The sequence below is a fragment of the Dipteris shenzhenensis genome, chromosome 11 (assembly GCF_047967505.1).
Source record: "Dipteris shenzhenensis isolate YYH24624 ecotype China chromosome 11, Dip_SZ_1.0, whole genome shotgun sequence".
In the NCBI taxonomy this organism is placed as follows: Eukaryota; Viridiplantae; Streptophyta; class Polypodiopsida; order Gleicheniales; family Dipteridaceae; genus Dipteris; species Dipteris shenzhenensis.
This window is the reverse complement of record NC_141606.1, coordinates 1293332-1310774: the sequence shown is the minus strand read 5'-3', so window position 1 is coordinate 1310774 and position 17443 is coordinate 1293332. Positions and strand designations below refer to the sequence as shown.

At 48.5% G+C, this 17443-nt stretch overlaps 1 protein-coding gene across 4 annotated transcripts in view; it reads left to right on the top strand.

The window, feature by feature from the left end:
- The window catches only part of EMB2777 (Sas10/U3 ribonucleoprotein (Utp) family protein), a 68742-nt gene that overhangs the window by 16656 nt on the left and 34643 nt on the right, over positions 1-17443 (top strand). For all 4 annotated transcript variants that reach the window (XM_087382025.1, XM_087382026.1, XM_087382028.1 and 1 more), the window contains exon 7: positions 190-338. In XM_087382025.1, the coding sequence (XP_087238151.1) occupies positions 190-338 (149 nt within the window). The remainder of the gene's footprint in view (positions 1-189; positions 339-17443) is intronic.

The window sequence follows — 17443 nt, the reverse complement described above, 5'->3', positions numbered from 1 at the left end:
AATGTCCTTGGAGAGGAGTTGAATCCATGTTTCTGCATGAACGATTTTTGCTCAGCCAAGTCACTAGCTCTCCCACAACCTTGTAGCTCCTGATTTGTGTATAGCTTGCTAATTTTTTAGAGCTTGGAGTATCTTGTTTGATTACATTTATAAAGCTCGATTTTTACATTGGCATTCGGATCTTTCCAGTGGCCAAGCAAGCAAAGATCTTAAGACAAAAAACAAGCTTGATGGAGGATGAAGAAGAAGAAGAAGAAGAAGAAGCTGAGAGGCAAAAAAAGGCAGCTTGGGGCAAGCGGAAAAAGATGTATTACAGTGCAGATAATGTTGATTATGAGGTGACTTGATCTCGGAAGCAGGCTTGCAGATTAATTTGGCAACTATTTTTTGTGGTCTGGTCTTTGGCAGAAGGAAGTTTCAAACGATCGATTTATTTGCCTTAGATGAGTCACCGTGCGTTTAATCTTTTGTTGGGTATATTTTGTTATATAGGTTGAAACCTTGGAGTATTTTTAACTACAGGCTGTTCTTTCAATGAGGATTTTAACAGTGTAAGAAAAGTTACATGTTCTAGACATTTTAACACTGATTTGGAGCCTTGTCTGGGCAAGGAACAGGGTTACCTCACTAAAGTGGTGGTAGATGATGGATAGACTCCTAACCATTCTTAAACCTCCTGTTTGGAGCTTATTAGACCTAGCTAGTCCCTCAAGGATAGTAAAGGGGTCTGTATAATGTCCACGGGCGACCGTGTGTCTATCCAAAACATCAGTTAAGGACTGAAAGTGCATATCTGATGAGAAGCAAAATACCCAATAAGGGTGTTTTGGCATCAACACCCGTGATGATACAAGAAGAAAAATCCATAATCATGATCATAACGGCACCAATACATAGGAAAAAGCTCTCTGAGGGCGTGGCATCAACCTTGAGAAGGAGGTGTTGCTGTGCGAGGCTGCTATGGTGGCATAAAACCTGTGATGGGGCGCTGGTGCATGGCCCACTGTGGTCTACTGTCACCCCTGTGGGTCATGTCTCTGGTCGAGTAAGCGTGGAGGGAAGGTCCCTCAATATGATCTGTGCCTTAGTCCGTTGGCGAATATGTCGTATCTCTGGCTCGAGTCCTCGCATCCCCTCCCGGTCGGTGCTATTTGGCTGGAAAAACTTGTGATCATGCTTTGAGAGGAGTCTAGCTGTGTGCTCTGATCTCATCTATGTAGTAGCGACCTCCTGTGTCAGATGGCCTTGCGAATGAAGGCTGCCAAGCATCTTTGGTCTGCCAACTGAGTGTCTATCGAAAACATTAGTTAAGGACTGAAGTGCATATCTGATGAGAAACAATATACCCCACAAGGGTGTGCGCTGAGAAAGAAAAAGAAAGTCTATTAACGTCCACGGAAGACCAAGAGGTCTATGGGACAGCATAGAACCAACTAATACATGAGTTTAGGGAGGGCACATGGCAGCTCCCATAGAGTGCAAAAGCATCTCTATTATTCAGAATAGCTACATCTAATAAAGCATAAAAACATATAATCGGCCATACATCGGTTTAAGTCTGAGAGTCTTTTGGTTTGGATTGCCTTCACGGTATACTGCCCATTTTCCATCCTTCCTTGCAGCTCTAACCTTGGCTAATTCAGTCGCTTTGTTCTTCAGTTGAGCTCGTGTGAGCTCCTCAGCTATCCATACCTTCGTCCCTTTCAGCTTATGTGATTGGCGAAGAATCTTGGTTTGTAGTTCACGTGACTTGAAAGTGATGATAGCATGTCCTTTGGAGTGTTTGATATTAGTTGCTACCTCATCATCATCATCTTCATCATCATCCTTCCATTCAATGTTGGACATGGCTGCTTTGACCTATGCTAAAGTTTCACTAAAAGAGTCCTCATCCTTGTACCAGTTTTCTGAAAGTCCCCCTATCCATAAGTTTTCACATTTGGCTTCATGCTCCTTAATCTCTTCTTAAATGTCAGTTTTACTTTTTGTCTCGACTTACACACATAACCCCCTTTTTGATTGTTTGTACTTCAGAGTGAATGAAGTCTTTAACTGTGGAGACTAGTTGAGGAGTGGGTAGGGAAGCCTTACATGCCTTCATAACTTCGTCTATGATTGCCTACTTGCGAGGCCCTTCGAAAAACTGACGTTTAGCTATCATAGTCTTCGGAAGACCGATGGGTCTATGAGACTGTGAAAATTCTGGTACAAATGAACTGTGAGGGTGGAGCTATAAAATGAGCATCCACACCAATGTAGAATGCAAAATGCAAAAAATGCAAAATGGTAGTACTAAGTACTAAGTACAACATAGTCATGTCAATGGTCAACTACATATCAATCTCATCGTCCAGTGCATCAGGATGGACGAGGCAATGGAGGCATGAACGCGGTGCTGTCGGCCACTCACGGGTGTGACCGTGTGATGTCTCCTGGTCATAACTTTGCGCCTAACAAGGGCTACAGTAACCCTTGTCGGCGGGGCTCCGACTCTGAACAAGGAGGGGATATCCCCGAGTGTAATCTGCGCGTTAACCTTTTGTGTGAGTGGCTGGCTCTGGGTCACGATCATGTCGAGGTCTCGTCCCGTGGGGGTCCATGTGATCTGGCAGGAAGAACTCCATGATGGAGCTCTGAGAGGTATCTGCCAGGGAAGAAGTCTGATCCTGTCTCCGTGATCGAAGTAGCCTCTCGCGGTGCCCGACTGCCTCATGAATGAAAGCCGCGAAGCATCTCTGGTTTGGATAGGAGAGGAACGAGGACAACCCCTCAAAGCTTTCTCTAAAGAGGCAGTAGAAACGCTCTCGGATCTCCTAGTAAATAGGACACCTGAAGATGAAATGCTCCTCTGTCTCAACCTCTTGTACGTCACTCAATATGCATATACGCCTCTCCCTGGGTATGCCCTCTACTCTGTCGCTCTCGATACAAAGTCTATGTGAAGAGACCCGCAACTGCCCAATAGAGATCCTTAGTGAGTGGGGTAATTGGATCTGCGTGTATCCTGGTGGGTCAATGAACCCCTCCTTTGTGATTTGCAAGCAGTGATCCTTATAAAAGTTGAGCTTCATTGGAAGCTCTCTCGGTCTCAACTAGGTCCGGAATGTGTGTAGCTGTAAGAGATCCTCGCGGATGACTTGGTTGACCTCATGTGACATGAGGGGAGAGAACGGAGCATCCATACTGTATTGGAAGGGAGGGAGTCTATCCGTGTGGAGCCCTAGTCGCTCAAACCATCTCTCTGTGTGTGCATACTAGCATCTGTGACCAAGAGGTCTATGGGACAACATGGAAACCATCTAGCACATTAGCTTAGGGAGGGCACAAGGCAGCTCCATTTTATATAAGTACCTACGCGATAACCTAGATAAAGCATACACATATATAGCTGGCCATACATTGGTTTAAGATTGAGAGTCTATTAATGTCGACGAGAGACCAACAGGTCAATAGGACAACAAAAAATCCAGCTAGTACATCAGCTTAGGGAGGGCACATGGCTGCTCCCAAGGAGTGCAAAAGAAGCAACTACAAGGTATGTAGAGTACCTACATTATAGTCTAAAGTTTGAAATTATAATCAGCCATGCATTTGTTAAAGACCAAGAGTCTTTTGATTTGGATTAAACGTCCTTGATGAGAGCTACATCCTCATGGTATACCGCCCAATTTCCATCTTTCCTAGCAGCCTTGACCTTGGCTAATTCTATTGTCTTATTTTTTAATTGAGCTCATGTGAGTCCCTCAGCTATCCATATCTTGGTCCCTTTCAACTTGCCTTGATCCTTAACTGATGGGGTGATACTTGCATCTATAAGATGGCAATCCTCAATGCATGAGAAACTCGTATTTCCTCCAGATACTGGGGTTGGATAGTCACTCCATCCTCTGATACCCTCAAGAAGTGATGGCAGTTGAACTGGATCTTTAGTGGGGAACTCCTAGCTCCCCCCCAAGTTCGTGATGTATAGAGACGGAGAAGATCCAACCATATGATACGGTTGATCTCATCTCACAATGTGAGGGGGGACAGGGCATCCAGTGCGCTCAAGTATCGGCACAAAGGTCATTGGCCAAGTGTTTCTTTCTCTTATTTGGAAAATTAAAGGTGGAGTTACAGCCAAAGAAGCCGAGGGGAATACAGAGCCCTTGGAAGAAGCAGCCCATATGGAACTGTTGAGGTTATTTGCAAGGAAGATGATAAACAGAGTATGGAAATTATATTAGTCTTAAGACTGTTTTAGAACACTTTCCTTGCACCACCAGCATAAATGGCAAGAGTCCGGGCCTGTGAAATGCAAAGCCGTCAACTCCATAGGAAACAAGGGCATGGATTTGCCTAGAAAAACAAAAGGGCCTCAACTTGCCAAGAAAAGAAGGGCGCATGGCTGCCCAATGCTCTTAAAGAGCAGGAAACACCAAGAAAAAGAAGTGCGTATGGCTGCCTAGTGCTCCTAAAGAGTAGGAAATGCCAAGAAAAAGAAGGGCCTATGGCTGCCAGTGCTCTCAAAGAGCAAGAGATGCCAAAGAAAAACAACAATCTCTGTACGGAAGCAAGTGCTTGATATACAGAAAGAGGGGCGTGTGGCCGCCTATTGCCCTGGAAGGTCAGTGGGCCCAAAGGAGTAGATAATGCCAAAAGACCGATCTAAGTCAACGATCAGAATTTACCAAATTCCAAGATCCACTTTAGATGGAAGAGATGGAGGAGGTCCTCTAGCAAACAGACTGTGTACTACATCGGTGTTTATCCGCATGTATCTTGCCAAGTGCCATAACTATTAGGCAATTGATGCCAAGTTAGGAGGTATCCTCAAGTTTTACAGCTGTATCAAGAATCTTTTCAGTTGAGGAGAACTGGTTAGAAGCCGAGGGGATGTCACCAAATTGGTACAAGAGGAATCTTTATTACATTGACGATGGTCAAGAAAGTTGACTTTGGTTGACTAAATAAGCTTTGTTTTACGTTTACTTTGCATTGGTAAAAGAGAACTGTGGGAATGCCCACAAGGGACTAGGATTAGTCCAAGATTAGAATGCATGCATTTGGCTAACCTCTAATGGGTTAAAGTGTTGGTATTTGTTTATTTTGGTGTGTAGGACCTTGAAGGGTGCAAAAAGGCCCTAAATTCAAGGGGGCAAGTGCCAAAAAGCAGGTCCCACAAGGAAAAATTTAAAAAGTGGCGCCCCTACTTGCGTGGAGGGCCCAATAGTGCTAGAAACTCCATTAAGGCACCCCACATGGGGGAAAAGCGCTTTAATGATGGAGAAAAGCAGTTAAAGCTAGCTTTATGTAAAAAGTAGCCTAAAAAGCAAGTTTAGCTTTAATAAGAGCACAAGCTAGGCCAAGTCTATAAAAGAAGGGCCTCAAGGCTCCTAAGGGAGGGAAGAGTTGTACTCAGCTTCATGCTCTTCTCAAAGCCAGTTGTACAAAGTATTTTCTACTGCAATAAAGACCTTCGGGGGGTCGAACCCTTATTTCTGGGTCCTAGTGTTGCGCGTGCTGCGTCTCCTTCTTCTCTCCCTCTATTCTACATCAAATAATTGTTGAGGTAAGTGCTGCAATTCTGACTTTCAGATTTCAGTTTGTGTTCTCCAGGTTCTATCGCAAAGTTATTGTGAAATATTGCAAAAATATTGCATGGAAGTGTTTGCTAGTTGTGACACCAATCCCTTCCTTGAATCCCCCTCCCTCTTATTCAGTAGATCTACAATAGAACATCATTGGTTTATTCCCTATCTCCAAAGTCTGACAAGGCATTGCTCATTGTTTGTCAATTCTATTAGCCATGAATACCAATCCCTTCAAGGTATGGAAGCATCATGATTTTGAAGAGATCTTTTTCGTGATTTTGAGAAGGCATATGACAAAGTTGAATGGTCCTCCATGGAAGGAACTATGCTGGTTTTTGTCAATAGTTGTTTCAATGAACTGTAGGTTTTTGTCAGCAGTTTTCTGGCTATTCTTGTGGTATAATCTTCTATAAGAATGAGCCTTCCCTATCCGAACTAGCATGATCAAACAAGGGCTTCCTTGGCTCCTTCATTTTTCCTCTCTGTAGGTAAGACATCGTGCTGTCTACTGGATGTAAGGAGCCAAGGTCATTAGGCAATCAAAACCTATCAAGAGAGATGAGGCGCATCTACACTCAGGTTCGATGATGAATCACGATAATGTGGTTTACTCAAAAGGTGATAGGCCTGATTTGGATCATGCAAAGGACATAATAAACATTTCCTTCCCTAGAGAGAGCAGCCTGGGATGCCTTCCTTTTTCAATACAATGGTAGAGATGCTTGGCATGATGATTGATAGATTTTATGTGGATGATTGGGCTCTGGGCAGAGGTGGGACAGTATGCATTACACATGGGGTGTCCACTTCAGATCACTTTCCAATTGTTTTGTATGTTTCAGATCCTCATGTGAGGAGTCACTCTGCCAGTATCAGGATTCTAGATGCATTCTAGGCAGAGGAGGGCCTCACAGAGGCAGTGTTGCAGACTTGGGTATCTCACATGCACGATGGGCTTCTTTTCCCATCAGATGTAGTAGCAACCCTCTCAGATATTAGTGACTTTTATCACTCAATTGCTCGGTTAAGGAGAGATGAGGTTCTCAGGCGAGAGATATGTATCCGCCAGCAGTTGGCTGCTCTTCATAAGGAAGAGCAGAAGAGGCCTACAGATGCTTGGGTTTAGGAGTGTCTTGCTGCAGCAAGGGCTCAGTAGCAGTCATTGTTGGATTAGAGAGCAGAGTATGCCTTTCATGCCAAGGAGTCATTTTGGACTTAGACGGGAAGTAGGGTCAACAAGCAATTCTTCTCTATTCTTAGGCCCCAGACATAGTAGGGAGAGCGTTTCACAGCTTGTTGACTCAGACGGAGTTCTACAGACACATCCAGGTACCGTCTTGCAGGTAGCTACATATTTCTAGTCCTCCCTTCTTACAACACATCCTGACACTCAAGCCAGAGATGATGCTCGAGTTGTTATTTGGCAGCAATTACCTATGTTGGTGACTAGAGATATGATAGTCTCACTTGATGCACCATTCACCAACATAGAGTTCAAGATTGCTCTCTCTGCCCTTCACAAGGGCAAGTGCCTTGGGTCAGATGGGCTTACACCCTCTTTCTTTATTTCATTTTGGGATCAGATTGGGGATCACATTATCTCAGCCCTGCAGGGCCTTTGGGACTCGGGTGAGATGCCAGACTCACTTACTGATGGCCTCATTCATCTTATCCCTAAAAGGGGTTGTAGGCATTTAGTGTCGCAGTGGAGAGTAATCACTTTGTTGGGCACTTTGTACAATATCCTAGCAAAAGCAACCAGCCTACGTCTGCAGCCCTTTCTTCCTGATCTTATACATGATACGCAGATGGGTTTTGTGCATGGTAGGAGCATCTTCGATAATATTTTCTCATTTTGTAAGGCTTCTGAATGGGCCATACATAATGGCCATAGGCTTGCCATTCTACTCCTGGACTTTGAGAAAGCTTATGATAGAGTAGACTGGGGTTTTCTAGAGGGTACCCTCTCTCGCTTTGGATTCACAGATGCATGGATTAGAGGGGTGTCAGCTCTCTACGGATCAGTCCATAGCCAGTTTCTCATTGGAGGAGTCCGGGGAGACTGATTTCAGATTACCAGATCGGTCCGTCAGGGATGCCCTTTAGCCCCCTTTCTCTTTTTATTTGTGGCTGAAGCTATGAGCTACTACCTTAGAGCTGAAGCTGATATTATAGGGCTGAGTCTTTCGTTAATGCAGGAGGATGAGCTTTTGGATAGTGAGTTGGCAGATGATAAGGCTGTTTTTTTGGATGCCACACCGCATACACTCACCGCTTTCAGAATAGCCTTGGATTTGTTTTGCATTGCAGCAGGGGCCCATATTAATTGGAACAAATCCAATGGCTTTTGGATTAGTGATAAGGACACTCCACATTGGGAGATTGACATAGGATTCACTTGGATTTAGAGGGGTGTTTCCATCAGGTACTTAGGATGCCAGGTTGGGGTGGGCATCTCTCCAGCACAGCAGTTTGCTCTTGTGTTGGAGAGCATGGGGAGGAAACTCATTTTTTGGAGTTCTGCCAGACTTGACCTTGCATCTAGAGTAGTTGTTGTGAACCAGGTATTATTGGCTACTGCCTGGTTCGTTTGCTCTTGCTGGTGCAGATCTAGAGGTTGTATATCTCAGCTCATGAGACTTGTCAGGAACTTTCTTTGGAGTGGGTAAGATGGCACCTTGGATGTTGTAGCCAGGGTGGCTTGGGAGACCCTCATTCTCCCCATTGGGGAAGGAGGTCACAATATTATTGATCCGAATTTGCAGTGTATGGCCTTGCTCTGCAAATTTGTAGTGAGAAAGAAAGAAAGAAAGAAATTTTATTAGTCTTCGGAAAACCGATGGGTCTATGAGACTGAAAGAAAACCTGATACAAATCCTAGTAAGGGTGGAGCTACTAAAACGAGCATCATCACCCGTGCTGAATCCTAAGTCTGATCATACATAATCAAATACATCTGGGTATGACAGTGAAAAGAAAAAAGACTCGAGCGGAACGTAATCCTCCGTATGTCATGTTGCCCTGGCTGGTGCATAGCCGGTGATGGGGCGCTGGAGTCCGTCAAGAGGTCCCGTGCGTCTTGGTCTCCTAGAGGAGGCTCGATGCAAGACCAGAGCCACCGTGACTCCCGTGGTACGTATCCCGGGTCTAAACAATGACGGGAGGTCTCCCAGAGTGATCTGTGTCGCCTCTCGATGTCTCGTGTGTCGTGCTACGGTCGTCGGGTCGGGTCTCTGTCACGTCTGCGGCTAGAGACTGGACGATCAATGTCACTCAATGGGAATAACTTTGTGATCCTACTCTGAGAGGTGTCTGATGGTGTGGCCAAGGCCCATCGCCTGAGTAAGTACTCTCTTTGTCGGACTCCCTCGTGAATGAAGGCCGCGAGGCATCTCTGATCTGGGTAGGCGAGGAATCTGGATAGGAGCTGGAGCCGTCTATGAAGAGACAATGGTATCGGCCTCGGATCTCGTAGTACGCTGGGCACCTGAAAATAAAATGCTCCTCCAACTCAATATACTGTGGAGATCAATTAAAAAGTTTTGAAGTAGAACTGCTGGCAAAGAATGTGGAGTTTTGGGAATGTTTCATAGACGTCTATTAACTGATTCATACTATTTTCGGAAATTAGTATTTTCATAGCCTGCAATATGGGAGATGGTTTTCTTGGCGAAGCCTTGTATGTGCTAGGTATGTATGCAATCCATGTAGGGGACGAAAATTCAGTTTTCTTCGTCAAATTCTAATAGGAATTTCATTGAATGACACAAGTGAAATAACACATTTGAAGCATCAGAAAATAAATGCTACACAAAATTGATATGTTGTTCTGTTAGGAAAGCTCTCCGCCTAGGGATACTCTGTAACAGGGGCTAACAACTAGGGTGGCAGACTATACAGCCATGTGATCCCTCTTGGGGTGATGTTGTAGAAAACACCTACAGCCCAAGCCTTGCAGAAACGTTCCCGTCGTGCGACAGTAGCTCGAGAATCTGGAGAGCCTCGCCCCCAAATGGCACGAAGCGTGAAGATGTCCTGCCAGATGGCTACCAAGGCGGCTGACAGTGGAACATGTTGCTGGCCCATAACCCAGCTGCAGTGAGCAACCCAGATGTTCCATGCAGTGATGCTGGCTACTGTCTCCCACACGCCGTCCTCCGCGAAAGGAAGAAGTCGATGACTAGTGGGAGGGGTCGCCTCATGAAACTCAATGATGTGAATGCACAGGCCTTGAATCCTGGATGCTGGAGAGACCACGTCAATGGGAAAGGCATGACCACCCTTTGCAACAAAGCAGCCATGCCCCACGTGAAGTCCCTCTGAGTGCCCCGAAGCCTCGCCACGATCCAAAGTGCTTCTCGCCATATCCTCTGTGCTACTGAGCAGCTCCAAAGGTAGTGGGGGATTGTCTCCAAAGCCCCAATCGTGCATCTATGGCAGCTACCATCCACCCGCATGTGCTCCAACCAAGGGCCAACAGGAAGACCTCCATGCGCTATCATCTAGAAAAAGTACGAGATCTTCCACGGTCGGAGATTGGACCAGAGGCGTGTCTAGAACCTGGATTTCAACTCTTGAGCTACTTGCTGCGCTGCCCAATGCCTCTCTCTCGACGGAGTCCAAGCTACCGCCTCCAACTGCAAGCGGTGTCCTATGCATGTGGTATAAGAGAAGAGGGGCACCTCCTCCACTCTCTGAGTGGCCTATTGTGGACGGCTAGAACCACTCCCTTGGGTCCCACTGTATCTCGTTGAGGGAACAAGCCTCCCATAACCATAAGTGCCAGCGAGTTGCATCCAGATCTGAGATGCGAGAGGGGTCGATCAACCACTCCTTGCCCAATCTGCCCACTACTCTAACCCTCTGCCACCCTAACTGATCCAAGGCTCCATCCATCTCCAGATCTCCATTTGTCAGAGACTGCAAGAGTCCACTTGGACCCACAGTGTAGAACCGGGTTCGGTTGAGGGGGAGGGGGCATAGCTGAATCCGAAGAGGCACCCTTTTCCCTGAGAACTGGCCCAACCACTGTGCTGGTGTGAAACTCTGAAGGCCCGCCTACCAAGACTTTGGGATAGCTTCCTCAATCTTTGCCATCCTCGGGCCCGCGCCTCAAAGATGTGAGAGGGTCTCTAATCATACATGTGCATCAGCTGTTGCTGGGAGTCTCGCCCACGTCCTAAAAGATCGAGCTGGGCCGCTGTCCCATTGTGCCCAACCAATGTGTAACCTCTGTCCTAGCATGTGACCATCTTGATCCCGGACTTCCGGGTGCTAGATCAGAGGCTGTCGTGCAAACTCCTCCGAAAACTGACTAGCCCGGATAAGACCCTCTGCTAAGCGCTGCCAGACTCTGAAGAGACTCCACATCAAGGGAGAGCCCTTCCCTGCAAGGGGGGCCTCCGAGAAGAGCCATCTGTGTGACTGCTGCCACTGACCACCTGTGCGGGGGGTATTCCAAAGGAGACCGCGCTGCAGAAGAAGCTTCCAGGGCTCTATACGTGGAGTGAGGCCCCTCACTACCAACTTGCCCAACAGGGCTCTGCTCTGCATCTCCGGATCAATGATGCCCAATCCTCCCTGGGCCTGGGGCAAGGTCACTGTCTGCCATGCTACCCTGGCTCGGGTGTTACGTGTGCCCACTGCCATCCGATCTTGCCCACAAGAAATTGTGCACCAAGCGCCTTAGCTGTCCCATGCATCCCCTCTGAAAACACCAGCACGAGGCTATGTACCAGGCGGTAGCAAGGACTTGGTTAGGCACCAAGGCCCTTCCTGCAAGAGAGTTTGGTTGAGCTTTAATAAAAAAGCTTGCGCCGAACACTCTCTAGGACTGTTGAGATCTGTTGAGCCTGAGGCTAGACAATACAGTACCAAGGCCTCCCTTACTGCATCCAAGCTCCAAACTGAGCCCTCCACAAAAAGGGCTATGTCATCTGCAAACTCTGAGTCCAAAAGCTCCTCCTCGTGCCGAATCGGGAACCTCATCCCCGTGAGTCTTGCTGGCTGAGACCTCAGAAAATACCCTAGGGCCTCGGCCACAAACAGGAATAAGAAAGGGGCAAGGGGGCATCCCTGCCAAACCAAGCGAAAAGGCCTCCCGTGTGTAACCACCAATAAGTATCTGGCTGCATAGACAGCTAAGACACCCCTGATCCAACGATCCGAAAAGCCAACCCTCTGCATGGTGCCCTCCAAGAAAGACCACTCCACTCTGTCATAGGCCTTCTCAAAATCCAAAAGCAAAATTACGAGAGGTTGAGACTCCTCTCTGGCCCAATCTAGTGCCTCCTAGAAAGTAAAGATGTTGTCCAGGATGCTATGCGCTCGGACAAAACCTATTTGCGTGTCATGGATGATGTCCACTAGGTGAGGGCGAAGCTGCAAGCTCAAGACCTTGGCCAAGTTGTTGTACGTAGTGTCAAGGAGAGTGATCGGTCTCCATTGTCTCAGGTCTGAGTGATCCCCCCCCTTCGGAATCAAACATATGCAGCCACGACTCAGGGTCGAAGGGAGAGAGCCCGAGTCGAAGATCTCCTCGAAAGCCAAGCAAAGGGGGGTATGAATGCACTCCTAGAAGCACCTAAAGAAAGCCGGGGACAACCCGTCCTCCCCAGGGCACTTGTGGGATGGAAGAGTTTGAAGGGCCTCCCAAAGCTCTGCGTTCGAAAACGGCGCATCTAACTGACTGCTCACACTCCGGGAGACCACCTCCGGAACATGCGCCCAAACTGAATCTCGAGCTGCCAAAACCTGCAGAGACTCTTTCTCAGCTTGGAACAATCGCCTATAGAAATATGAGGTTAACTCCAAGATCTCCTACAGATCTAAGTGCATCTGCCCACTAGTGGCCTGAAAGAATTGCCTGGTCATCTTGTCACCCTGTTGTACCCACCAAGATCTAGAGGAGTGGTAGGAGTACTCAGCCCGTCTCACCTCAGTATCTTGAAGCTCCAAGCGAGTGCACTCATACCAGTCTGCTAACCACTATGACACTGAATCGTGCTCCCGAAGATGTTCAATGGAGGCCATGTCCCGCTGCAAAGCCCTCTCGATTCTTTCAAAGAGTATGACGGCGGTGCATAGCATGGGTGCGAAGCTCCTCACTGCTCTGCTGAATCACCTTAGCTGCCCACATGGCCCAACCTCCCTGCGGGGGGAACTCAGGTTGCTGCCAAATAGCTATAATACTCTGTTGTACCTCCTCCTCCAGGAGCAAGGCATCTAGAATGCGAATCCCTCTCTGTGGTAGCCCTCGACGCGGCTGCTCTAGGTGAAGAACGATAGGAGAGTGATCCTGCTCTAGGCGAATTTGTATAGTCTCTTAAGTAGACCATCTTGCGGCCGTTGCCCAAAGGAGAAATTGAGACTGCTAGGAGACCTAGAGAACTTAGGTACCCTCTAGGGGCCTCGATCGCAAATCGAGAAAATGAATTTCTCCCATGTGCTGCTTTTCGAAGTCGGCATCTCGGAATAAGAAGCACCCCGTGCTTGTCCTCCTCAAACTCAAGATGGTTGAAGTCACCTCCAACAATCCACGAGCCCAATTCCGGGAGGGACTCCGTCAATCGCCTCTCGAAGCAGGTCGCTGCTGTCTACAAGCTGGGGCATACACATTGAGAACCCCAATCTTGGAGTCGCCAACCCTCAATCCCATCCAAACTGCTCTGCGTGGGATGAGCTCGCCCTGATCGTACACATCTGCTCCAATGGACTGGGACACTGAAATGCAAACCCCCCCACTCTTGCCAACCATGGGGGATCACACCTCAGGGCCTCTCCCTGGAAGGAGATGCTGTCTACGTCGAACATTTGCGGCTGAAAACATATGCTCCTGGATCAAGAGGAAGTCCACTGTCTACCCAACCACTGCCCTCTGCAACTCTCGTCGAAGTAACAGATGCTGCGGCTGCTGACGTGCGCGGTTGTGGAGCCCGTGCACGTTCCAACTCACCATGGTCCAACTCTTGGGGAGGTGGGCGGAGTGGAGAATAGAGCTCGCCTATGAGTGGGAGCCCATATCGAAACCTGAGACCTCTTGGACTTTGCTGCGGGTTTCGAGGGGGAGTAATCTGTGTCAGTATGGCGTCGCAGCAAGGGCATAACTGGCTCAATGCCTACCTTGGTGGCCCATTGCCTCAGAAATGAGGACTTAATCCCTAATCTGTCTGCACAAAACTTTAGAGTCCAATATGTGGCTTGCTTCAGCTGAACCTCGGGTCCCTGGCGAAGCACACAGACGGCAACACCCAGCTCCCGACAGTCAGCTGAGAAGCCAAGCTGAAAAGTGGCGGTGTGACCATGGGTGACCCACATCTACCTCCCTTGGGGGCCAAGCCACTCCTCCATCATGTCAAACATCTGTTGCTGCATCATAAGGTCGAATAGTGTGGGAGTCCACAGCTCCTCCCCGGACGCTGCAAAGAGAAACCCCAGAAAGGGCACGACTGTGAGCCAAACACTCCTATAGAGCGGCCTTGGGGCTGCAAAATCAAGACAAACACCTCTAGAGCCATAGGGTATGTGTCAGGGATCTCAAGATAGTTCCATGGTCCTAGCCGCCATAACTCTCTAGGCAGAGGCTGTCCTGGACGAGGCTTGGGACCTGGAGGCTGTGAAAACGGACTGCCTTAGCTCTGCTGCCCCTGCCTGGGCTGAGGGGGAGCCCCCTGCTCTTGCCTAGGCTAAGGAGGATCCCTACCCTGGCCTCTCAGGCACAGCCCCGAGCTAAGTGTCCCATCTGCTTGCATTGGTGGCACTGGCTTGGAAGCCCAGAGACCTCAACTCTTTGACGTAGTTTGTCTCCATCCAAGGTCTCCAGAAGGATCTCCTCAGGAAGCGTCTCGGGGGTGTCCACAATCACTCTGAGCCTGGGGAACCCATCATCTGTGACCATTGTGGTTGCCGAGGGAGGAGGAGACTCCAGCACCGTACCAAAACATCCTTCCATAGATTGGAGAATGGATCGATACTCTTTCGGGAGCCCCGGGAAGCGGAGCGTCAGCGGAAAGTGAGGTACGTGGTGAGTCGTGTCCATGTCCTCCACTGTGAAGCCATTGTACCAAGGGAAGAGGAAGACCAGATGAGGACCAAGAAAGATAGGGCTGTCCTCCACAAGTGAAAAGGTGCTCTCCGGAGAGCTCAGCTGGAGAAGGAAGACCCCTCTCCCATAGATGGTGACCTCCTGGATCTAGTCATCCCCTAGGGCTAAACTTTTTTTTTTCAAAGAACCCCGAGGGCTGAACTTGCCTGAAGCCAATCCCGAATCTGTCGTCTCGAGGGGGTAAGCCCAACAATCCGGCCTATGAGGGCCCTATCCTGAAGAGCCTCCACTGCACTCTGAACCTGTTGCTTATCCTTTGGAGAGAGCAAAACCTTAACAGTATTGGGAGTCGAAGGTGCTGCCATTTGAGCCCCTCTTGCCAGACCAAGGGTCACTGTCAAGGTTGATTGGTATTCAAAGTGCAAGTCGTCTCTTTGTCTCAAGCAACTCACTCTAAGGCCACTGTGACACTCATGTTACTCACAAGGAATTAGGTGCCGCGATGGAAAGAACGGACAACTGCGGTTACAATGCGTGGCCTGATCAGAGACAAATTGGTAGCGTTGGCAGTGGGAAACCAGAGGTTTAATAACGATTCTTGAGGCAGATTTGCTTATAATCGTCAAATCTTGAACGACGATTAGTTTGTATATTTGCTTCTAACCTTCTGATCCGTTGGCTGCTTAGATGCAGCAGATAAATCCTTGGATGTGTGATCAGCTTATCCGAATTGGCGCTTACAACATGAATCTTGCAATGTTGGCCCTCGGGCCGCTTGATCAAGAAGAATTTGGTAGCTAGAGAAGAAGAATTCTTCTGCAAACGATTCCTTACACACTATGCAAAAAACCAAAAACTCTGAGCAGTATGCTAGGGGCGGTTGAGACAGAGGAGCATTTTCTTTGTGTTTGCCCAGCCTACTACGAGATTTGGGGTCGCTACCACTGTCTCTACCTAGAGGGGAGTGGTTTTGGTCCTTTGTCACGATTGATCCATTTCCATGACCAGGTCTGTATCGGGCTTTATCTGATGGAGATGCGGCGACACAGGGAGACGCTTCTACGAGAGATCAGAGAGCACCAGGGGATGGTCAGACCACTACAGGACATAGAGGGTGATTGGGCACAGCGGCACATCACAGACTTCCACACATTTGAGTCAGCCCCCGGACATAGTGGACTGGAGGAAGATGAGCTAGCCAATATTAGAGCAGTCTGGATGAGCAGCCGGCACAGTACCACCGGGAGAGGGGTGCAGAGGCCACATGTGCGACAGAGAGCCCCTAGAGTACACTCTATTGAGGTCCGACCTATCATGGCTTTCCTTAGGGGAGACCGATAGAGACGAGGGGTCACTCTAGACATAGCCCAGATAGCCCAGAGAGTCTAGAGAGCGAGGAGACCGCGTTCCCCACCGCAGCGCGAGACAGCTCGACAGACACAAATACAAGACTTCTTCATAGCCCACCATAGAGCCATCACTATACCAAGCTTTGGTTTCGTCCCCAGCGCCTGGATAGATTGATTGATATGGCCCACTCTACAGCCGTAGTTGACTTTGTCTTTGTCTATGATTATGATGATGATTATGATTTTGTTAGCATAGACTAGTACTCAGCAAGGGTCCTAGCATACCCTTTGCTTCAGCCCACTGAGGCTTGTATAAGTTCGCTTTTCTGTGCACTTTGTCCCATAGGCCCGTGAGGTCTCCCGTGGACGTTAATATATCTTTCTTTCTTTCTTTTCTTTCTCTTCCTTCGACTCTGAGTTGTGGTTGGATATGCTTGATCTCGAAAGAAGGGGATCGCTCGGACGTGAGACAGTGGAGACCGATCACTCTCCTTGACACTGCGTACAAGATCTTGGCCAAGGCCTTGAGCTTGCGGCTTTGCCCTCACCTAGTGGACATCATCCATGACACGGAGATAGATTTTGTCCAGGAGCGTAGCATCCTAGACAACATCTTTACTTTCTGGGAGGCACTGGATTGGGCCAAAGAGGAGTCTCAGCCTCTTGCGATTTTGCTTTTGGATTTCAAGAAGGCCTGTGATAGAGTGGAGTGGTCTTTCTTGGAGGGCACCATGCAGAGGCTTGGCTTTTCGGATCGTTGGATCAGGGGTGCCTCAGCCCTTTATGCAGGTAATTCGAGCCAGATACTTATTGGTGGCTACACGGGGGAGGCCTTTTCGCTTTCCCACTTGGGTCGGCAGGGATGCCCCCTTGCCCCTTTCTTATTCCTCTTTGTGGCCGGGCCCCTAGGGTATTTTTTGAGGTCTTAGTCGGCGGTACTCATGGGGATCAGGCTCCCGATTCGGCAGGAGGTGGAGCTTTTGGACTCAGAGTTTGTAGATGATAGAGCCCTTTTTGTAGAGGGCTCAGCTCGGAGCTTGGATGTGTTAGGGAGGCCTTGGCAGTGTATTGTCTAGCCTCAGGCTCCAGGATTAAGTGGACCAAATAAGTCAGCTTTCTCGCAGCGACAGAGGTGGTACAGGAGATCCAGGATTGGGGCTCAACACTAGGCCTTTGGTGGATTCCAAGGGGGCAGACAAAGAGACACCTTGGTTGCCAGGTTCGGATTGATATTTCAATAGAGCAGCAAATCTCCGCGTCCTAGAGAGTGTTCGGCGCAAGCTTTTGTATTGGAGCTTGGCCAAACTCTCTCTTGCAAGAAGGGCCTTGGTGCCTAACCAGGTCCTCCTTGCTACTGCCTGGTACATAGCCTCGTGCTGGTGTTTTCACAAGGGATGCATGGGACAGCTGAGGCGCTTGGTGCGCAATTTCCTCTGGGCAAGATCAGGTGGCACATGTAACACCCGAGCTAGGGTAGC